Consider the following 24,713-nt stretch of genomic DNA (forward strand, 5'->3'; position numbering starts at 1 on the left):
AGTAGAGTTTGATAGGTTCCTGATTAGTAAGGGCATCAAAGGTTAGGGGGACAAAACAGTAGAGGGGTTGAGATGGAAATCAGTCATGATCAAATGGCAGAGTAGATTCAGTGGGCTGAAAAGACTAATTCTGCTCCTCTGTCTTATAGTAAGCATTTGATGCTCAATGAGAAGTACACAGAAACTGATAGAGATTCTAAAGGCAATCTAATCTGGAAAAAAAATGACAATGGACACTGCATTTCTTGAACCATGATTCACATTGACATTATTCAAATTGGGACTTCATTTTTTTCATGGCAGGCAATGGATCTGGCCAGGACCATTTCCACAAATTTAGTTAGAGGCAGAAGCCAAAGCCAGTACTTGGCATTTATCTGTCACTTTGCACAAAAAAGGGAGCTCGTAAGAGCAGCCAGAGATGACTCCAAAGCATCGTAGCAATGAACGACAAGAAAGGGTTTCATGACCTCACCTGGCTTGCCATTTATCTAATTTTAACCTTCAGCTTGAATACATTCTGAAAATCCTGTTGTTATAAGTCAGCAAATGCACCATTTTACTTGCTATCAGTGAGGGATGGTGACAAAGATGAACTACATAGTTTCTGGTGGAATAGAGTCAAGGACCATCATGTCAAAGGCAGTGTCATAGCAACACACACAAAATGCTCAAGGAACTCAGCAGGCCTGCCAGCATCTATGGAAAAGAAGAAACAGTCAACATTTTGAGCTAAGACCCTTCATCAAAAGTGTCCTGAAACATCAACTATTTCTTTTCCATAGGTGCTGCCTGGCCTGCTGAGTTCTTCCAGCATTTTGTGTGCATTGCTCTAGATTTCCAGCATCTGCAAATTTTCTCCTGTTAGAGTCATGGTGAGGGGCCCATTGAACTGATTCTTACAGCAGATATTTAAACCCTCTCTATCCTGAAGAAGTTCATTTCCATTCTTGGCTGTCAGTGGGCTGGGCCTGTAGCTGTTTGGACCATGGGGCACACATAGGATTCAATCAAGCTCACTGCTGCCCACTGTTCGAGCAAACTCAGTTCAATCCTAATCTCCCATGCTTCCTCTGTGGAATTCTTTCTCCTCATGACTTTGAGAGTTTCCTCCGGGTGTTCTGCTCTCCTCAGAGAAAAACATGTGGATTGGTCGGCTAATTTGCCACTGTAAATCACCCTTATGTAAGTGAGGGCTAAAATCCAACAGATTGCCAGTAATGAATTGGGGAAAATACATTGTTTTAGGGTAGGATTATTGAAAAGGAAAGGACAGCTCAGGCTCAGTGAACTGCAGGACTTGTTTCGATGCTGTATCTCTCTGTGAGCCTAGAAGTGCATATTAGTGGTTTAATTGGCCCATGTTTAAAAGTTAGCAGGAACGTGCAGATATCTGAAACTTGCTCTGAACAACTGTGTATTCCTGTTCCATGGCATTCCTTTGTCCCATAGTCACTTTTCATCAATGGCTGTTAGTCTTACACTGAATAAATACTGTTCAGCTGCTTTGCTTTCTGATTTGTTTTTCTTGCGCTCTGGGTCAGCCATCCAGCAGACTGCTGGATCTTCTTTCAGAGCCGCGTTCGAGCCTCTCAGATCTGGAGTGAGGAGATGTATTTAAAAAGGCAAAAGGGCAGGTCAGCCTGTTTGAACTTCACAGTGAGGATAGAGTAACAAGCAATCGATCACACCTGCTCCATTCAACACGGATGCTTCTTAAATCTGAAGCAATGCCCATCTGTTAACTGATTTAATCTCATTATTTGTCTTACAAATTTATATTTTGCACTGTGTAATTTTGAAAGCTAGAACACTGCACCGCCCCCAACATGTTTTTAGAAGACTGTAATGTTCTGGTTTAATTAAGTGTGTAATCAAAAATTTGTCCCTGCTACAAACTCAGTTTAACCAAGAACTGCTTCTTGGGAATTCCACATTCAACCAGCCTGTTTTATAGGACCCATGCATGCCAAAGAAACCACTCCCTCTCCCCAAACCATAAAACACTTTATTATCTCAGGAATGAGTCATACAATGACCTTTATTAAAATATAGATGGGCAGGTTAGTAAGTTTGCAGATGATATGAAGATTGGTGGTGTTGTGGATAGTGTCGATGAGTGGCAAAGAGCACACAATGAGATATAGATCAGTTACAGACATGTGCAAAGAAATGGAAGAAGGAGTTTAACCCAGCCAAATGTGAAGTGTTGCATCTTGGTAGGTCAAACATAAAGAGACAAGACCCTGAACAGTGTTGACGAGCAAAGGGATCTTGGGGTCCAAGTTCATAGCTGCCTGAGAGTGACCTCACAGGTTGGTAGGATGGCTCAGAAGACATGCTTGCCTTTATTAGTTGAGGCAGTGTGTTCAAAAGTCAGCAAGTTAGTTAGACTGCATCTGGAATATTGCACACAGTTCAGGTAGCCCTATTACAGGAAGGATGTCAATGCTTTGGAGAGGGTGCAAAAGAGGTTTACCAGGATTCTGCCTCAATTAGAGGGTATGTGCTACAAATGAGAGGCTGGACAAACTTGGGTTGTTTTCTCTGGAGCAGTGGAGAAAAAGGGGAAATCTGAGAGAGGTTTGTAAGATTATGAGAGTCATAGGTATAATAGACAGACGGTATATTTTCCCCAGGATTGAAAAAGACCAACACCAGAAGGCACGCATTTAAGAAGAGAGGGGGAAATTTCAAAGGGTGGCAAGTTTTTATTATTTAAAAACACCGCGAGTGGTGGATGCCTGGAATGGGGGTAAAATGGAAGGATATGGACAATTGTAGGCACAAGTGATTTATTTAGTTGGCCATTTCATTATTAATTTATTCAGTTTGGCAAGATATTGTGAGCCAAAAGGCCTGTTCTTATGCTGTAATGTTCTATGTACAATAAAATATGTAAATTGCCCCACCATCTTCAACTCCTGAAAAACATTGGCCCCTACACTCTGACTGTCCAGCTACACGAATCAGGCTCCAGGACCCCAGGACCCTATCCTTCCATATGTGAAGAGTATGGAAACCACTGCTAGATGGAGTATCTGATTCGGACCAGTCTTTACATCAGTCCTCAAATAGAAATCCACCTTGTCACTAAAATAAAAGACTCAACATCTGCATTTCACTTCAACAAATTTAATACCTTTTTCAATAAAAAAATTAATAAATAAATGTTTACTAAAAATATGGATATCACATTTTTAAAAATATTAAAAGGTGACTTTCTGCGTTGCTTTCAGTGGAAAGCCTCATGCACCAAAAGCACATAATGGAAATACAGGCACGATTCTTTATGATGTCACTATAGTGCTGGAAAATCATGCACAATCCACATCCCTTTTTCATTTGGCATTGCTTCCTCACTAAAGTCCAAAGCTGGAAAAATACCTCTAGATATCTGAAAGAATTATGACTTATGTCATTGCATCACAAATGCTTTCACAGAAAGTAAATGAGAGACAAACTTTGTCGATCACAAAATACTATTTTTTTAAAAATACACCTTATGAATTGGCAGTTGTGCTCTTGGTGTATCATTGTGTTTGACTTTCTAATGTTCTCCTTCCTTCTGACAGTACTGAACAGCAGTGAAATGATAGTCTACTCATTTAATAGCACCAATGCTTAAGTGGCAGATATTATGTGAATAGTCACAGTTAGTGCCTTAGAATTAGGCATAGGGTCTATTTAAAATAAAAAGATATAATCTCAGTCAAAACAGGAAGGAAATTTTATCTGAATAAGTTTAAAGGGCCAACTTCAAAGGATAGGTTTTAACCGTGAGGTTCCCTGAGATTTGGGGAGAAGGAGGAAACACTTGTAATGGACGTTCTATTTGAACTGGCTTCGCACAAGCCCTGCCAGCTATCAGGAACAGCATCACCAGGAAAATATGAACCAATCTTTGCAGAAAGTGTGACTGCACGTAAAGTATGGGAGGGGAAGACAACATCAGAAAATAAGGGCAAATAAGATGCTATTGTTATGATTTAAAATTAAAAATGCCAGGACCACAGTGACACTTAATCCATTTCTGTGTGCTAATGCAGAGCAAATTCCAAACAATTGAGGATCGTTTGACATCTACATCTCTGCACTGTGGGTCATTGTTGTTCTGCTTGCTTAGTACCAAAAGGAGGAGATTGTCAGGTTCAAACGTGAGCTTGCATTTAAAAAGCTACGTGCACATTTGGATTATTGCGCTGTTCACATTTCCACCCCGCTGCATTGCACGTTTGTCATCAGCATTCCAAGTGTTGGTCATCTACAGCTCATTGCCCCGTCACACGGCACCCCCAAGCAAGCAACCTGGCCCGTGGAGGGCCTCTCCTTTTGTTCCCTGACAAGATAGTTTTAACTCAGTGTCCCAACTGCATGCTGTACTCAGTCTGCCACCTTCACAAACGTTATCTTCTCCACATCAGGCACAATGCGATTCGAACTGGTTTTGAAGAAGACAAGACGTCGGCCTGTAAGTGGAAGAGGTAAAAGAGACGGACAGTAAAACGATTGAAGTTCTTTAAAGTAAGGCATCCTGAATTGCTAGTGTCTCTCTCAAAACTCATTGCAGTAAAGATAACCAAGGTACATGTCAAATGACGAGCTTATTTTGATTGTATACTATAACAAATGAGACACTTCTAAAAAGCTTCCAATTAAAATATGTACTGGAATATTATGCTGACAGACAAACACCTATTACTGTTACTGCTACATTGCACATCCTTCAGCAGCTCATAGACGTAATTAAAACTATCTTTCAGTAAAGAGTCATTTGTAGATTTCACCAGTGCCTGGAATTTTCACACTCTGACCTCGTACAAGTTGAAGTGATCTCCCCACTCACATTCACCAGCAGCTGGACTTGATCCGAGTCTACACTCCCCATGATCACTGAAGTGTGCACGAGGACATGACAGAGAAAAATAGATCAATGGTTCATCCAGTTCACCACTGGTATGCACCTTATAATTTGTAGTCCCTATGTTTTTTAAAAGCAAATTCCCTGCCCACATCTGTCATTCAATCAGATTCCATATTGCCATATCTTTATTTTAGAATTTTTTTATTCAGTAGACTTCAACACTTTAAACAGTCCCTTAATATAAACATTTCTTGGATTGCATACATTTTTTTAAAACATCTCAAATTGCAGCAACATTTTTCAATTTGGGTACCCTACAGTCTTGTAGAATGTTTGACCTCATTTTTATTGATTTATTGAGATGCAGTGTAGAATAGGCCCGACCAGCCCTGCCACTCAGCAATCCCCCGGTTTAATCCGCACCTAATCACAGGAAAATTTACAATGACCAATTAACCTACAACCACTTTGTCTTTGGACTGCAGGAGGAAACCGGAACACCCAGAGGAAATCCGCAGGGTCACAGGGAGAACATACAAACTCCTTACATTGGCATGAATTGAGCCTGGGTCACGTGTACTGTAAAGTATCGGGTTGAGCGCTACGCTACCATGCCACTCGAGGGCTGGCTGTCTGCCCGTACAGGAGGAGTATCCCAAAGTCCAGAATTTCTAAATGCAGCATACAGGTGTGTGATACAGTTAGGGCAAAGGCAGCTGCAACCAAAAGTAACAAATATTTTTTCCAATGATTATACTTTGAGTCCAGAATAGAAGGGCTGATCGGTTAACCTAGTCATTACTTTGTTTTTAATTCAGTATTTAGTTTTGATGTAACTACACCTATGCCCGAGATTAAGATTTGTATGATGTCTTGTATATTAGTGCTTAAGTTGTTCTGATATTGCAAGTACTGAGCTCCCACTGGGACTGAATCCTGTAGGATTGATCTTGCCTATGAAGTACAAGTCATCAGCATGTCAGGAAAGCAGCTGAATAGAAAACATTGGTAAAGGATTAGAAACTCAGATAACAGAAACCAGCAGAATTATCTATTCCTAATGAGGTTCACATGGTCTAATTAGGCCAAAGTTCTCATCTAACTTGCTCAGTTCGATCTTTTCACTGAACCATTATCAATATATTAGTCTGGACTTTCCTAGTCTGCAATAAGACTTACCGGACCAGGTTGTCTGATTGGTTAAAACAAAGGCATGGCATTGGGAATGATTATCACAGATATCCATTGCCTCATTGATGTCGTATACAGACAGAAGGCAACCCTCATGATGGTAAGATGGCCAACATCTATAATTTTCCTCAGGAACAGTAACATCAGGTAGTTGCTTGTAATCTGCAAACCAAATGCAATAAATAATATTAATGTCATTGGTACATGAAGCAAACTGATAAACAAAAATAATCAGTGGAATGAGCCCTGCTTTTCAACTGCATGCAGTTTGGGCTACATATCCTCTCATCCAAAACACATCATGTCTACAACGTCATGAAGGTCAATGTTTCTCCCCTCCTTTTCATTCTTTACTGGTTTCTTGCTCTATTATTATAAAAGCTGTGGAAGTCCTGCCTTTACAACCATCTCTTGGGTTTTTCAGCAGAAAATGTCATTAGTCATCAGCACTGGCAATCCACTGATCATCATTGGCTCCTCGATGTTCAAAAGTAAGTGGTGGAGCCAACTGTAAAATTGTATACTGCAACTAAATTAAAGATAAAATGGCCCAGTTATTATTCTACTTTCAATGGATTGCTTGTGAGAATGTAGTGAAAACACATTTTGCAACGTGAAATTCAGCAACACACTCGATTTTGATCAAGATATGTTGTCCCTGGCATCGATACACAAATTCCCACTACTAGCCTCCACTTTTTTTTAAAAACAAAGTGTATCATGTAGCTAGTATAGAGACATGAGCAGGACTAATTTGTAACTGGAATTCCATCTACATCATGCCTAATGTATTTTCCAGAATACAGTGTATGTTTCTTCTGTAAATACACATGTATTTCATTTAATTTAAGTTTGGAACAGTCTAAATTCAAGTTTCAACAATCCTGGCATATTAAGGCAGCAGATTTGGATAGAACCCAAGGATGAGACCTATTAAAGTAGGATATGGAAAGATTCTTAGCTACTTCTTAAACGTCTTTTTAACAATTCCTCCCTACTGCCACATATATTCTCTTGACGTCATGTCCCAATTGTACACTTTCTATCCAGCAGCATTTCTGGCTCACTAGGTATCCCATTTAGAAGACAAACACAAAGAAGGATGTTAGGAAAGTCAAGCCAACAGTTGATATAAACTCCCCCTGCAAATGCAGACAGAGCAATTCCTTTTGACAAATACACTCATTCATAAAGGAAGCTGGAAGTGCAGAGCAGAGATGGAACCAAGAAAAGCAAATACTTGGGTAACTGTGATCATAATAATTTATAGGACCTCAGTAGCCCCACTGAATTGTCTGAGGTGATCCAATTGTTCACAAATCTGTGCATTACAAACTTCCAAAACAGTAATAAAATGGCCAAACAGTGCCTTAACATTGGTTGCAGGATAAAGTATGGCCAAGATATGAAAGTAATACCCATTGTTTTTTTTTTGCAGCTTCATCTCCAAACCAGTGTCTTAAATATAAAGGCAGAAAGACATAATAAAAATCTCAAAATATCCATTAAAGAACACAAATTTTAAAAAAAGCAGAAACTGAGAATGCTTAGCAGGTCAGAGAGCACCCATGAGAGGATAAACAGAGTTAATACTTTGATTGATGCAAGATGGTTCTAGAGTGTAGCAACTCATTGTAAGCTGCTCTCTGCAGATCTACATGTTACTTCAATTACAATCACAGCACTTTTTTATAAAATTCTAAATTCTCTAAGAATTACTAATAATGATTTTTAAATCTACTTACACAATTGGCAATCTTCTGATCTCCCGGAGTGATTTATCTACTAACCTGACTTGCAGTTCAGAAGGAAAGAACCAGCAAGGTCTAGGACAGGATCATCCACGTGGAAGCCTGCTCATGGTAAGGAGCTGATCACACAGAGGTCCCACCACCAAACCAAACTTCCAGACCCATTTGAAGCACCGGTCAGAGATCTGTGCCACGCACCTACCAGAGTGAAGACCTGACCAGCGGTTGTGCCCGATAACAATGTCGAGAACTGACCTGCCCTGAGGCCTGATTATTGGAGGCAGCAGAGGCCACGTACTGAGGACTGACTCAATCCGAATCTTGAGCATTGGATGAAGCTTGAGACGAGTCCCGAGACCTAAGGCCTGACCCACGGCAGCTGCAAGGACCAAGTCACTAGACCCAACCTGATGCAAGGGCTGAGTCATGGAGGGAAAGGGGTGGTCAAGACCCGAGGCCTATTCCGACTGAACGCCCAACCTAGGGGAAGCGCCTGATGTCAACGTCTGTCTGCATCAGAAGCTTTATAGAACACCAGCAATGAGTCCCAGTGCCAAGGCTCCACTGGACTTGTGCTTTACCAGTTGTCAGTTATGACAAGGCTCCCATGGTATGACAGCCCAGGAAACAAAAGTCAGGCAGCAATGCTGACAATAGCCCATTTCTTACTGATGAGCTTAACACATTCTATGCTCGTTTTGAACAAAAGGGAATTGGAATGACACTACCCACCCCAACTGCCTCCAATGTACCTGAACCCTGTTGCAGATGTAGGATCAGTCTTCTGGAGAGTGAACCCATAGAAAGCAACGGAATTGGAATGTGTATTTTACCACGTCCTTAAGAGCAGCCGGTGGAGGTATTTGGAGACATTTTTAATCTCGAAGTGCTTCAATCTGAGGTTCCCATCTACTTCAAGCTACTATCATCAGAATACCCAAGAAAACAAGACAACATGCTTTAATGACCACCATCCAGTGGCTCTGAGATCCACCATCATGAAGTGCTTTGAGAGGCTGATTATTAGCACACTTGAGCCGGATATACCAGTAGCGGTTAGTAATGTGATTAGCATGAAGCACCAAATAGCAATACACAGGGTGAATCTTAACCTCACCACTCACCAGAATAGGATTGTAATCCATTTCCATTATTTCACATCTTTTAGTGACCTGCATAATCCCTGTGATTATGACTCCTGATTGAGATAATCATGGGGAAAATCCCTATCAATAACTCTATGAACATACATTACCAGAATCTGTCAGCATTTTGCTGACTAAAGATTGTAAAAGGAAATGGGATTTCCAATCAACATTATTTTAATGCCAGCATCTCTGATTTCTAAGTGGATTAATGGCTTTTGGCATGGGTCTTATTGGTATTGTATCTGGTGGTAACAATCTATTTGCGTTAGGCTGCCAAAAAGCATATGTATTTCAATGCTCTAAATGCTTTTTTGTCTGCTGCATAGGGAGCAATGGCAGCTTTCCATCTGCCTTTATTTAAAGAATCCCAGATTAAGCGTATGAGCATTTAACCCTTTCAACACTAACAATTGACTGGCAATGTCACATGCTCATGATGCGATACAGACAGGGCTGCCAGCCTCTGCAGGCTCGACTACTCCAAGTGTGATAGAGCATCCTTAGCAGTACATAGAAATGGGATTCTGTCAAATCACTTCCTTACATTGTTACTTTCATCTTCACATTATACTTTGTGTCAAAAAGCCAAGATGAACGGAGCAAATAATTGAAATGCAGATGCTTTTTTAAAAAAAAGAGCTGTATTCTGTTTTTACATGTGATTCTGATTACCAAACACTGCCACAATATCACCAAATGGAACCTGGAAAGATTAAATATCTGTAATTCTCAACAATAACCTATGACCTGGGAACTTTGAAGCCTAGTCCAGACAAGGGGATTGATTTTAATAATTTTTAAATGCAAATCGTTATGTCTTTATAAGACCATAAGACACAGGAGCAGAATTAGGCCATTCAGCCCATCAAGTCTACTCTGTCATTCCATCATGGCTGATCCCAGATCCCACTCAACCCCATACACCTGCCTTCTCGCCATATCCTTTGATGTCCTGACCGATCAGGAAATGATCAACATCAGCCTTAAATACATGCACGAACTTGGCCTCTACTGCAGTCTGTGGCAGAGCATTCCACAGATTTACTACTCTGGCCAAGAAAAAAAACTCCTCCTTACCTCTGTTCTAAAAGGTCAGCCCACAATTTTGAGGCTGTGCCCTCTAATTCTGGATTCCCCCACCATAGGAAACATCCTCTCCATATCCACCCTATCTAGTCCTTTCAACATTCGGTAAGTTTCAATGAGATTCCCCTGCATTCTAAATTCCTGTGAGTATAGGCCCAAAGCTGCCAAACACCCCTCATATGTTAACCCCTTAATTCCTGGAAACATCCTTGTGGACTTCCTCTAGACTCATCCTTTTTGAGATATGGGGCCCAAAACTGTTGACAATACTGTATTCCATTTGCCATTTCATCCATTCTTCTGATTCGTCCAAGTCCTGCTGCAATCGCGTTGCTTCCTCAACACTACCTCATGTGTGGCACCTTATCAAACACCTTCTGAAAATCCAAGTAAATGACAGCCACTGCGCCCTTTGTCCACCCTGCTTGTTACTTTCTCAAAGAATTCTAACACATTTGTCAGGCAAGATTTCCCTTTACAGAAACCATGCTGACTTTGACTTATTTTGTCATTAGTCACCAAGTACCTCAAACCCTCATCCTTAACAATAGACTCCCGACACTTTCCCAACCACTGAAATTAGGCTAACTGGCCTATAATTTCCTTTCTTTTACCCTCCTCCCTTCTTAAAGAGTGCAGTGACATTTACAATCTTCCAGTCCTCCGGGACCATGCCAAAACCAAGTGATTGTTGAAAGATCATGACCAATGCATCTATCATCTCTTCAGCAACCTCTCTCAGAATGCTGGGATGTAGTTCAACTGGTCCAGGTGTCTTATCCGCCTTAAGACCTTTGAGTTTGCCTGGCATTTTTTCCTTTGTAATAGCAATGGCACTCACTCCTGCTCCCTGACACTCACAGACCTTTGGCACACTGCTGGTGTCTTCCACAGTGAAGACCAACAAAGTACCCATTAGGTTCATCTACCATTTCTTTGTATCCCATTACTTCACTAGCATCATTTTCCAGTGGTCCAATATCAACTCTCACCTCCCCTTTAATCTTGGTGTAACTGAAAAAACTTTTGGTATCCTGCTTTATATAATTGGCAGTCTGCCCTCATATTTCATCTTTTCCCTTCTTGTAGCTTTTTTTTAAAAGTTGCCTTTTGTTGGATTTTAACAGCTTCCCAATCATCCAACTTCTCACTCACTTTTGCTATATTATGTGCCCTTTCCTTGGCTTTTATGCAATCCTCAGCCTCCTTTGTCAGTCACAGTTGCTACACCTGCCATTTGAGAACTTCTTCCCCTGTGGAACATATCTATCCTGCGCTTTGTGAACGATTCCCAGAAACTTCAGCCATCCCTGCTCTGCCATCATCCCGCCAGTATCCTCCTCCAATCCACCCGGGCAAGCTCCTCTCTCGTGCCTCTAATTCCCTTTATTCCATTGCGATACTGATACATACGAGTAATGCTTCTCCCTCTCATATTGTAGTATGAATTCAATCATATTATTATCACTGCCTCCTAAGGGTTCCTTTACATTAAGCTCTCTAACAAGATCTGGGTTATTACACAACACCCAATCTAAGACAGCCCTTCCCCAAGGAGGCTCAAGCACAAGCTGCTCTAAAAAACCATCCTGTAGGCATTAAGACAAATTACCTCTCTTGCGATCCAACACCAACCTGATTTTCCCCAATCCCCTTGTATACTGAAGTCCCCCATTACAATTGTGACATTACCCTTATTACACGCCTTCTCCACCTCACTCTGCAATCTCAATCCCACATCTTGGCTACTGTTTGGAGACCTATACGTTTGCCATAATGGTTTTATTTATTTTTTTTAAACCCTTGCAATGTCTTAACTCCACCCACAAAGACAAAACATTCTCTGACCCTATGTCACCTCTTTCTAAAGATGTAATTCCATCTCTTACCAACAGAGCTACACCACCGCCTATGCCTTCCTGCCTGTCCTTTCGATACAAAGTATATCCTTTGATGTTATATTCCCAACTATGGCCTTCTTTCAGCCACGACTCAGTGATGTCCACAATGCCATACCAACCAATCTCTAATTGTGCCATGAGTTCGTCCATCTTATTCTGAATGTTACGCACATTTAAATACAGCACCTACAGTCCTGCTTTCTTTGCCCTCTTGAATTTTGCCTCTGCAGTACAATTTAACTCTGGTACAATCTGTCTGCATTTGTACCCAGTCACTGGACTTGTCCTTCCTTACATTCATAATACACCCATCATCTACTTGCAAACTTGCAGGCTCATCCTCAGTTCTATCATCCTGGCTCCCACCCCCCTGCCATATTAGTTTAAACCACTCCCAAGAGCTCTAGTAAATCTGCAAACAAGAATATTGGTCCCCCTCAGATTCAAGTGTACTCCATCCCTTTTGTACAGGTCCTGTACCAAACGCCATCTAGGTGCCGTTGTTTATCCTTTTATGAAGAAAAGATTAGCATTTTGAAACTTAGGGAGCTCTGAATAGGAATAAGGTACTTAGACCCCATAGCCAGCTGAACCATTTAATTGGATCATGGCTGATCGATATCTCAGCTTTATAATTCATAACTCAAATGACCTGACAAGAAAAAAAACTATTAAAATGGAAATACTGATAAGATGAGTCTAAAAGCTTTTTCACCTACTACAGCTAAGTTTATGTGATCAGGTAGTTAGTATGTCCCAGCATCGACACTTGGCCACCCATCTGTCCAACTCCAACATAATCCTTTCTCGGCACAACCCTTGCTCCAATTTTTTCCCTGACTCTGATCGTGATTCCAGGCACAGTACAATCCAATCTTCTCTAACAATACTGAACCTCGTTTTATCCCCCCTCTTCTTGCCTGCTCCTCTAATGTTCTATACCTACCCCAGTCACAACTAGGAACCCATCTTCTTCTGCCAATTCAGCAAGACAGGAGTTAGCAAACAATAGATCCCAGTGTTTCCAGTCAGATCACACAACTGAAGTCCCTTGTTACTGGAATGATTCTAGTAAATTTCTTCTGCACAAATTTCTAAGGCATTCACATCTTTTCTAACCAAGGCCTTTGCACTAGCCAGAAATAGAGATTGTCACAACAGGAGTATGTCTATGTATTACAAAGATTCAAAAGAAATTTTTGTTTTCTATAACTCCATTTCTAAAGTTCAAAATCCTTACACATTTTTAAGCTCATTTTTAACTGTCCATTAATTGTTATAATTGGCAGAATGAAGGTGACTGACAAAAAACAACACAGTGAACAACTTGCATTAAGAATGTATTTGCCTGGGAGAATAGCATAGGCAGACTCATTCATAATTGAATTCAACTTTCCCTGTTACCTTATCAAAACACAAAGATACTGTACATGATTTGCTATTAAAAATTTCAAGTTGCTTTTTCCCCCCAATTAATCCAAACATCTCCAAGTTACTCTATTTCCAGTTTTCTCACCAGTGTTGAGTCCCCAGAGCTAGATTTCCTTCATGAACAAAAATATAGCGTTTCTAATTCTCCAGTCTGTAGACACTAACCTCATAACTATGTTTGGAAGATTATGATCAATACCCCTGTAGTTGCCACCCTCGTTTCCCTCTGCAATCACAGATATATCCAAGCTGGACTAATTTTTTTTGTTTGGTTGTAATACAGTTAGTCTTTCCAGTATCCCTTTTTAACAACAGCTTTAGCCTCTCCTTTGCTGTGACTTGTATAGCATCATTTTCACAAGTAGATACCAATCTGATAGGCTTATTAAAGATTAACTTCTCCCACCATGTGAATCTTCTTTTTGGCACTTAATTGACCACAATTCTTTTAATATACATTTACCCATCTATAGTTGAGTTTTGGATTCCCTTTTATATTTTCTGCTGGTCTTTCTCTTACCCTCCCGTTGCAAATCTCATTTGGTATTGGTTTAATATAGTCAGATGTACTGAGATAGAGTGGAAAAGCTGTCTTGCACACAATTCATACAGATCAAATTATTACACTGTATTGAGATAGAACAAAGTAAAATAACAGAATGCAGAATGAAGCGTAACAGCTATAGAGAAGGTGCAGTGCAGGTAAACAATAAAGTACAAGATCATAATGAGATAGATTGAGGTCAACAGTCCATTTTATTTAACAGTTATACTACAGCAGATTAGAAGGGGTCTCTGAGCCTGGCGATATTTACTTTCAGGCTTTTGTATCTTCTGCCCAGTGGAAGAGGGGAGAAGAGAGAATGCCTAGGGTGGCTGGGGTCTTTTGATTATGCTGGCTGTTTTAATAAGGGCAGTGAGAAGTATAGGCAGAGTCCATGGAGGGAGGATGGTTTCCGTGATGTGCTGAGTTGTGTACACAACTCTGCATTTTTATTTTTATTTTTTAAAACACATATGCAGAGCATTTGCCATCTTAAGCCATATTAAGTATATGCTTTCTACAGTGGATTAATAAAAATTAGTAGGTCTCAATGGGGATATGCCAATTTTCTCTAGTAGAGGCATTGGCAAGCTTTATTGGCTTGATATCAAAATGGCTAGATAGGACAGGCTATTCGTGATGTTCACTGCTGGGAACTTGAAGCTTTCAACTCTCTCAACATGAAGACCGATGTAGATGATACATGTGCACTTCCCCCTTCCTGAAGTTATTGACCACTCTTTTGTTTTGCTGACATTGAGGAAAAAGTTGTTGTCACCCTGACACCATGTTTCTAAGCTCTCTATCTCCTTCCTGTACTTCAACATCATTACATCCCAGTATCATGATATCATCATCTATCATGGAGTTAGAGCAAAATCCCCCCATGTTGTCATAAGTGTATAGGGAGTAACGTAGTTGACTGAGGATGGAATTTTGTGGAGCACAAGTGTTGAGAATAATTTCAGCAAGGGTGTTTCTGCCTAGCCTTACTGATTGTGGTCTGTTGGTAATGAAGTTAAGGATCCATTTGCAGAGGGAGGCATTGACTCCCAGGGTCCTAAGTTTGGTAACGACTCTTTCTCCACATCTTCTATAATCAGCCTTGTTCTCAGTTGTGCCATCAACATGGTCTCTCATGTGGCCTTCTTCTTTATTCTCTATCGCATTAATCTTTCACAGAGCTCAGGCTTTAATTGCCTTCCCTTTCTCTCTTGAGAGAACATACATAAGCTCCATCAGTACTCCTTAAAAGCTTCTCAATATTCAATTGCAATTTCAAATATTGTGAAGCCAATATTCCCATTATCCAGAAAACAAATTATTACTGACATTAGTACACTGCCCCCTACCCAATGACTCTCATGCCTACCTCGGCCCATCTGGTCCCCTTTCAGCCCCTTGTTACTCAATTTCTTTCCTCTGCCCTAATCGATTCCATCTGCCTATCATGTATACACTCTACTCAATCAGCCCCTATCCTCTCTCCCCATGTTCTCTTCTCTCCAGTCTCTCTTATCTGGTTTCACTCAATCTTTCTTATCAAATCCCATTAGCTGCAGCCCTTTTTTGTCGTCTCCTCCTCTACCTCTGCCATTGTTTCCACCCCACCCTCACAAAAATTCACCAGCTACAACTTCATTCCCCCCCATCCTCACAAACATTCCCCCCACCTCTATATTTATTTAGTGATACAGCTCAGAGTGGGCCCTTTTGGCCCTTCAAGCCACGCCACCCCACAACCCCAATTAACCCTAACCTAAATCACAAGACAATTTACAAAGACCAATTAACCCACCTGGTTCATATTTGGACCGTGGGAGGAAGCTGGAGCAGCTGGGAAAACCAACACATTCTCCAGGGAAGATGTACAGAATGGCGCCGGAATTGAACTCCTAACTTTGGGAAGTCCTGAGCTGTAATACCATTGCACTACTGTGGCGCACCATACTGGCTTCCATGTCCCTTTTATAATCTCAGACCTGATGCAGGGTCTCAGCCCAAAATGTCAACTATTTTTTTGCCTCCACAGATACTGCTGAGTTCTTGCAACAGTCCTTTTTTTTGCTCAGATGCAAGCATCTGCAATCCCTTGTCTTTCCTTCTTACTTCCTTTATAGATAAACATTATTTTGTCACCCTGGTTAAACCACTCCTATTCTAAAGCTCTTGTTTTAGCTTCACAGCTTAAGCTAGAGATTGTATACTTATTACCAATTTAACTCTGTTACAGAGCAGCACATCTCGCTCGCTCTCTCTCGCTCCCTCCTGAGGAATTACTCTCCATGAAGGTTCCACCCTTTGCTGCACATTCCAAAGTGGAAACTAGAAATAAGTACACAGTAAGGGCGTTCAAAAAATCCTGTTTGATGGCGTTGTTATGGGTCATCCATTTTCTTCCTAATTTTCTCTTCAAAACATGCATTAATAGCTACTAACCTTGGCTCCCAGAAATACCTAAGTCACAGAAACTATTGAAATTTGCATCAAGAGGCTGCCAATCAACCCTTTGTATGTGTGCTAACAGTTTCCTCATGAACATTATTTCAATCTGTGTTAACAATATTTCCAAGTAAAACAAAACACCCAGTCAGATAAATAATAAACTGGAGTATTTCAGATGCAGGTCAAACATCTGAGACGTTATGTGTTACTCTGCAAGCATACTTGTGGCTAAAGGCAGTAATCACCATCTGTCAGAAACACTGTCAAACGCCATCAACTATTCCTTTTATCCCATTCTCTTTCCCTTCTACTACTTTCGTTTTCACTTTCTCTCGCTCTTCCTTCAGCCCACCTGGGAGTGGAATTTGTTGACACATTCTGTACCTTTTGCTCACTGAAGAGCAAGGAAGGCCGCGGGATATTTTGGCGAGGGAGATAAGAGCTAATTGCCAAAACAGGTGGGCGAAAGAAAGCAACCTCACTCATGAGACTCCTCTGAATGAGCGAGAGTTGGCTAGTCTGATTACGGATAGATTTTTTTAAAATCCAAATGAGTAGGACTGTATAGAGACACACAGCATATTGGGCTAATTGTAAACAGATGAATTTATATACTATGGTGAGCCTAAAGCATGTGTTTTAAAAATAAAATCTGGCTGCAGCCTCTCCAGCTCCTCAAATTCTTCCTTTCATTTTCAGCAAAGCACGATCTTTGGCAAAGCAGTGCTTATTGCCACGTGCAACTTAAATGTACAACAAACAGATTTACAGCCATGAGACTGGGTAGGTCACATTAGTCATTTGCAAACAGATGTTATTTTGCAGTTGTGAGATTAAAGTATTAAAAGATGGGCTTTGAGAGTTTGCCATTAAAAAAAAGTCTGCCACTTAACCACTGAACTTCATAATAGTCTTTCCATTTGTAAAACAAAATGTTGATAACCTTTATATTATTGATAAATAGCTCACTTAGTGAGTTCTTGTGAAAGTTTGGGTAAGTCACGCTTCTAAAGGACTCCGTGATGGTGATGTAAATCAATATACTGATCTCATTAGGCACAGTTGTTTTTGGTGGTATGCTTTCCCTATTTGCTTCCGAATTCACTGTATTCTCCTTAAAAGTGAATCTTGCTGGGCTCAGAGTTATTCAGCACAGAAACAGGCCCTTTGGTTCAGCTCATCCATACCAACCAAGTTGCCGACTTGAGCTATGTCCATTTGCCTGCACTTGATCCATATCCTTCTAAACCAGGGGTTCCCAACATGGGGGGTTCTGTGCACCCCTCAGTTAATGTTAGGGGTCCAGAGCATTAAAAAAGGTTGGGAACATCTCTTCTAACCCACTGCGACCCACGTATCTGTCTAAATGTCTGTTAATCAATGCAATTGTACTTGCCACTACCACTTCTCTGACATCTTGTCCCACATACCCACCACTGAGTAAAAATCTTGCCCTTCCGGACCCTCTCACCTTAAATCTATGCTCTAATTTTCCATTCCCTTACTCTCAGAAAAATTCTGTGTCTATTTATCTATGACTTCCATGATGTTATGTACCTATTTAAGGACACCTCTCAGCCTCCTACACTCAACTTATCCAATCTCTCTTTATACAACCCTCCAGTCAAGTTATTATCCTTGTGCATCTATTCGACACCCTTTCCAGCTTAACAGTTTCTTCCTATAACATGGTGACAGAACTTCATGCGATAGTCCAAGAGCAGTGTCACCAATGTCCTACTCTTGTACTCCTGACTGATGAAACCAAACGTTTTCCTTGCCGCCCTGTCTACCTATTATCACACAGTGTACCAGTAATTGGTCTTATGAGTATTCTTCTGTAATCCTCAACAGTGACCCCAAGCAGTCGACACTTCTTTGGACTTACCCACAATGCAGTTCCTACCCGGGATCCACAGGTGTGCACTTTCTCATGGAAGGAATGTTACTGCAACCAGATGTGTAAATCGGGTTGACTTTAGTCCCTCCTTAACAAAAGCTCACAAGAACAACTTTAACACATTCACACACCTGGTCATAGGTTTGGGATCTACCTAATCTGTGTGCCATTAGCATCAAGCCTTCGGGAAAGGATATCAAGAGTTTTCTTTGTAATATACACAGATATGTGTCACTGTACCTGTGGTATAAAAACACATCTCATTTAACAGAACAGATATACCACAGTACACTGCTTATTAGTGTTAACAGTTACAGCAGCCTATTTCTGCCTTACTAAATTACTTAAGCATTCATGGTCCAACATACTAAAATTCTATTAAAAATCCTTTTGCTGATATGGGTAGTTCTGGCTCTGGGTTCAGTGGAAAAAGGGTCAGGGTAGAAGCAGAACACGGATCTATTACATTCAAAAATCACTCAATCTGATACTCCGAGACAAACTGGCTTTTCTGTCTGACCTGCTGTAAATATTCAGCACATTATTTCTTCTCAACTAGCTGGGCTTAGTTAACAAGCAATAGACTGAACACTTGTTGCCCCACGAGCATTTAACTAATTGTTTCTTTAGATAAAAAGGACGTGTACTGCAAACTTCAGGTGGTTAAATATGTAAGCTTTATTCTTAGTTCTTTGCAAACTGACGAGAGGTTTAAGACCTTAAACATCTCAAAATAACCTATAAACAAAGCAGTAAATAAATTTTTTTTTTAAAAAAAGTTCTTTTGTGATTTACAACAGAAAGCTTCATCTATTAAATCTACACAAAGTCTACATACTTCTGAAAAAAGATGTCACAGATAAATTTGGTTCAGCAGATTCAATATCCATTACCTGATGAAGTGCACATCTCTATTGAGTTCAGCTCCCACAAAAAGAATGTAGCTTTTAATAAGTAGCGTCTATTCAGCTGAACTATTTCTTCATCAAATCCCAAACACTGAGCTTGATTGTTGGTGAGAGAGCTGGACTGGCGCCTTCTGCCCCTCCCCCAAAATCAGAAACGCAAAACTATTTTGCTTATCTTCTCTCTGGACGTGAGTAGTACAGAGACTTTTAATTAACAAAACTTTTCTTGCTCTGTTAGACAAAAAAGGTTCCTTGATGGGATCCTAATAATGGAGTATGTGAAGCATGTCGGTGCGATCCTCTGGCTTGCCCGCATTGCACCCTTGGCTGCCACTCAGCCTCGCTCCCCTCCTCAACTCCCTCTTTTCTTCATGGTTCACGGGAAAAAAGTCAACTTTTCTCCCCCCTCAACTCCCCAGCTGTCTCTAAACTTTTAAGCTAAGCTATGCAGCAAATTAAAATAATTACTGATGAAGATTTTTTTAATATGTACAGCTGTAAATGGGCTCTACATTTTAATCTTTTTAATGTGACTATTGCCTTCTGTTGAACTGTGTTCTTAGAACCAAATATCCTATAACGTCACTTCTATATTACAGAATTACTTCCACTTGAAGAGGTTTTGATAACAACTTTGGCTGCAGTATATAATATGCCCCATTTACATCAAGCTGATTAAACAACAAGGATAGGTCCAAAACAAAATTATAGCTTTTGTTACTTTCCATGAGTAATTTCATAATGACTAGTGGAGGTCCATACCAGCCAAAACCATTGATCAATCGAACCGTCTATCGACCAGAAGGAAATGGTGACCCTATAATCAAGTACTCATTTTGATAGTTAAGTTTCACTGTTGCTCTACAAGCCTCATTGGAGAACAGGAAATGGGCTGAGATTGCTCAAACTTGTTTCCTTCTATTTCCTATTTTCTGAAAGCTCTGACATGCTGAGAAAATTAGCCCTGTGCTACCTCCTGTAAGCAGGGATCATCTTTTAGCATTGATAATGAGTATTGGCAGGCTAGTGGACTGTGAAGGGCATCATCCAGCAGAACACAATCGGTTTTCAGCAATGTAAATTGCAAGGTAAAGGGAAATTCAGCTGATCTGTCCCCTTCTCCATCTTGCAAGCTGATCAGATCATCATCTCATCACAAAGCAGAGTTTGAAATTGGGTCCTTATAATCCCCATGTTCAGAATCATGCCAGATGGTGCATGAACCCAGTGAACTATTGAGAGAGCTTTGAAATTAACTTATCCAATCAGAAATGTTTATCCCTCTGTTCTGGGCCATAATGTCATCCTTCTGTTCTGGGCCAGGATAGTAGACTAATCTATTGACCCACGCAGTCACTTGGCAATTTTCTTGTTCCTCCATGCCAAAATGCATCTGTGGTCAATCCTTATGGTAACAGCAAAAACTATTGAGCAGGCAAATGATGCACTTGATTCAGGGTCACTGGGTTCTCATGAGGTCAGTTGTTTAATTTGGGGTCCAGTGTCACAAGTTATGCCATGTAAATTTATAAACCCTTGGATCAGATTCTCTCCTCAATTTTGCACCAAAAGTAAGGGCAGAATGCAAGAAATAAATTTTATGAGGAACTAAGATGGCACCTTTCCAGTTGTTCATAAGGGAGTCACTGAAAACCTAAGCTCACTGCATGATTGAATCCCACAGCCAACACAGCAATCAGAGCACATAAATGACTAAAATATCCAGTAAAGGAGTCACTAATAAAAAATTGTTAAAATACCCCATAAAAATAGACAACACAAGAAAAAAAAGAGTTCCTGTAGTACTCATACTCAACAACTTCTAAAAATGCTTAATATTCCAAATGAGATCAGAACAGCTCTGGCTACAATGATCATGGGAGTGAGGATGAGGGTGATAAATTATTACCCACTCCCAAGTAAAACTAGTTTTAAACAGGATTATAACAAAAAGATTTTAAAATAATAAATTGCACAACACAAGCTAGCTAATTCTGCAAATAATTTGCTTTTCATCACTTTATGATCTGATTGTTGTGACACATTGCAGAACCTGGCTCAAAGCTATGGTGCACACATTGCTTTCAAAGGAACGTTAGGTCGAGCACAAGTTGCTTTCCTGAGTAAGAAAGTGAATAAATAGAAACAGAATAATACTTTCAGAGCACGTTTGTTAAACTGAGCATCTAGCTATTCTGACTATGGGAAGTCTTCAGTGAAGTAAAGACTGAAGTAAAGCATTTTTTGTAAAGGAATACACTTGCCCAAATTGTACTTCAGATCAGAGACCATTACTGATGTTTGTCTGTAGTGAGGAATTACTGAAGATACCATTCACAACCTTTGCTGTATGTATATGTGGAGCACAACACGGCAATACATTCCCCAACACTTCCGTTGTAATGCACTCACTTTCCTGCACTTGTCCATCGGCATGGCTTTCCTCTGTATTTAATACATTTACATGGAGCTACTCAAGGTTGCTATGAGACAGGCCTTCCAAACCTTTGTAAAGTGGTAACATGTGTTACACAGTGCTGGAGTACTTACAACTGGTGAGATAAGCAGTAAAGGAAAGGCAAAGATCCAATATCTTCATGCGCTAAATATAGCAAATATTTTGGAAGCTACTTTGCTATTCTCTGGATGCAAAACATAGCATGTATATTATGGTACATCTATACCATATATACTTACATAGTTATTATTTTCTTTGGAGCAGATCATCTGCTGTTCTGACTTCACTTTATGTATCTGGTCGGCACTGTCTCTTATAGCATGGCACATAGCGCAGCCTGCCGCAGAGAAAGCGCTTTTCAACACTTCAGAGGTGCAAGGCAGAACAGGACTTTTCAGAGGAAGCTGGGCAAGGTTTTTGTACTTGTTCACAATTCAACAATTCCTCTTGAGAGTGCCTATACCAGTTCTTGCAGTAAGGACGAGGTATCTCACATACCACTGTCTTGTGAGTCTTGGTTCAGATACCTTTCCACAGCAACATCCTATATGTTTGCTCAGAAACACCAGTGTGCAGCAATGGCTGGATACACTAGATGAATGCAGCAGTCAGATGCCAATCACCATTTCAGTCATTCGACTCTCAGTCCAATACGGTGCTGAGCAAATCAGATTATCCTGATGCTCAACACTGTATAATCTCCAAGATAACATGGTCCAGGTTCCCCTATAAAACGATCCAAAAGGAGCAGTGTATAGGGAATGGTATAATCCTGTGCGTGTATTTTCTGGACTTAGATCAGTAGACACCAAGTTACATCAGATTTCTAAAATGACTCATGAAATCAAGACACAAGCAGGGAAACAACCTGACCACAAGATCTTGAAGCATTTTCCTCACTCTGGCCAATGGCACTCATACCGACCATGAACTTTAAAAAAAAATAACTGCCTCTCAATTCACTTTTACCTTTGAGCTCAATTGTGCCCAATCCTTTGTCCATGTTACCCGATAAGGAGTAATATTCTGAGTAGCTCCAGTAAGAATCTGAAAGATCACCTCCTACACTAGATATGTCTTTCTCTGTAAGTATGAACCATTTCTGGAACCCAGCCAAGACAATTTTGCTGTTGATCAGGGACACCTGCTGAAGCACTGAGACAAGAGGCACTTCCTGCAATATTTAGTGCAGGTAAGCAAAAGGTATGCTGGTGTTCTCAGTTTCTGTACACCTGTGGCAAATCCATTACCTCTTCACCCCACAACCCCCACAAGACAGCAGCTACTCCATCCCTTTCTCAGTCACTTAGAGCAGTCAGTTTGACTGACTGACCTATGAAATGAGACTGAAGATTTCCCGTGAGAAATGACCAGCCTTGCTGAAAGCAGTGAGTGATGAATGTCAATTTATCAAAAAAAAATCAAGCACACTTGCATCTAACTTAGTGCAACTCTTAGCCAGAGCCATTTCATAAAATTGTTAGATTTTATTGAGGCATGGTTGAGTTCAGCCCTACATTTTGCCAAGAGAGACATTCTCCCAAAACATGCCAATAAAATTTGAAGGCTGGCAACAATAAATCACAGTACAAAAGCCAAGGTTGTGCTTGATTTACTCACTAATGACCTTTTAAAGCAATAAATACATCTCCATCCCCAGCTCATCACTGCAGTAAATTCACACATTTTCATCTGCTTGCACTGCAGATAAATGCACCTTTTGCAGCATTCAGAATGAAAAATATAACCAACGTTTGTAAAATAAATTAAAAATCAGTTATTTTAAAATATGTCAATGCCAGAATATTTCTTGGAGCTTGCGGATAAAATGGCAATCAGCCCATTTTCCCCAGATAACCCTTAAGCAATTTTAAGTTGCAGCCTATGGCAACATTCTCTATCTACTGTATTCACAAGTGATTTTGTTATTTCTGAAATGAAATGTCTTGGTGATCCTTTGGCTCAGTTGTTTTGCATCTTGCACTTTGAATGTTTTATTAAAAGTGACCCATTAAAATTTACATGATCCAGACTCAGCAGTAGGGGACTTCAAAAATCTCAACATGTTCACTCATAATATTCAAGGTTCTACTCTGCTGGGAGGTTCAGGTCCAACTGCAATGAGCTTTTTTAAAAAAAATCTAAGCAGATCATTTTCAAAAATACTGTTGGAAGAAGCCAGAAAGCTGATTGATTTCTAGAGATTAGATTGATCAATGGGTATGGGGATAAGGCATGATAATGAGGTTAAAATTGATTAGCCATGATCTTATTCAAAGTCAAACAGATTCAAGGAGCCAACTGGCCTAATCCCACTCCCATTTTTAAAAAAATGTTCTTTGTAAGAACAATTAATGATAAAATAATATTTTGATTCTCTGTCAATTAGCATATTCTTCAAGATTCCAGGGTCCACTCTTAATGTTAGTCGGAAGACCATGGAGGAGAGCCTTCATGGACTTCTGCCAATGCCAGTCTGAGCAGCTAATACTGCTGTAAGGCCTAGTAATGGCCACGCTGATGTCCCTTCCCATCCATCCTACAACATTTCCACCTGACTGTGACAATTTACACATTTACAAGGAATCTCCTTTCTTCTTTGGAGACAGGTCCCATCCAGATGCTAAATTTATAAAAGAAGAGCCTTATGTGAAACAGATCTGACAAACCAGCAAAGTCCAGCAGTTAGTCTTCTGTAAGTGTGGAGTTACTGCTTTCATCTGGGCCAGTGCTGAGACTAATATAGTTTAATTCAGTGGCCCTGTGCTAAAGAGAATGAACTGGATAAAACAGCATGGTTACTAGTTATACTCAAAACATCTTACTTGGATATTCCCCAAAATCAGGTTTGGGTTCCGTTGCAATCTCTTATAATCCAGTCCTATATAGAAGGAATGAAATCCATTCCAGGCTTGCAGGTTACTGGCAAGATGCCTCCAAAGGGGGTGAAAATTGAAGAAAACTATTTTTATTTTTGAAACACAGTAATTTTTTTATGTTGTGCACTGTGCAGCTGCTGTGGAACAACATATTTCACAATATACATAACTGAAAATAAACCCGAATCTGGTTCTCTTGTGCTATAC

At 40.3% G+C, this 24,713-nt stretch overlaps 1 protein-coding gene across 1 annotated transcript in view; it reads right to left on the minus strand.

Annotated features, from left to right (window-relative positions):
* Positions 1 to 3,119: 3,119 nt before the first annotated feature.
* The window catches only part of pkdcca (protein kinase domain containing, cytoplasmic a), a 53,457-nt gene continuing 31,863 nt past the window's right edge, over positions 3,120 to 24,713 (minus strand). Inside the window, exons 6-7 of the mRNA XM_073050718.1 lie at positions 6,044 to 6,217; positions 3,120 to 4,469 (exon numbers count right to left, since the gene is read on the minus strand). Coding sequence (XP_072906819.1) covers positions 4,384 to 4,469; positions 6,044 to 6,217 — 260 coding nt within the window. The 3' untranslated portion in view covers positions 3,120 to 4,383. The remainder of the gene's footprint in view (positions 4,470 to 6,043; positions 6,218 to 24,713) is intronic.

This window comes from Hemitrygon akajei, chromosome 7, assembly GCF_048418815.1.
Source record: "Hemitrygon akajei chromosome 7, sHemAka1.3, whole genome shotgun sequence".
In the NCBI taxonomy this organism is placed as follows: Eukaryota; Metazoa; Chordata; class Chondrichthyes; order Myliobatiformes; family Dasyatidae; genus Hemitrygon; species Hemitrygon akajei.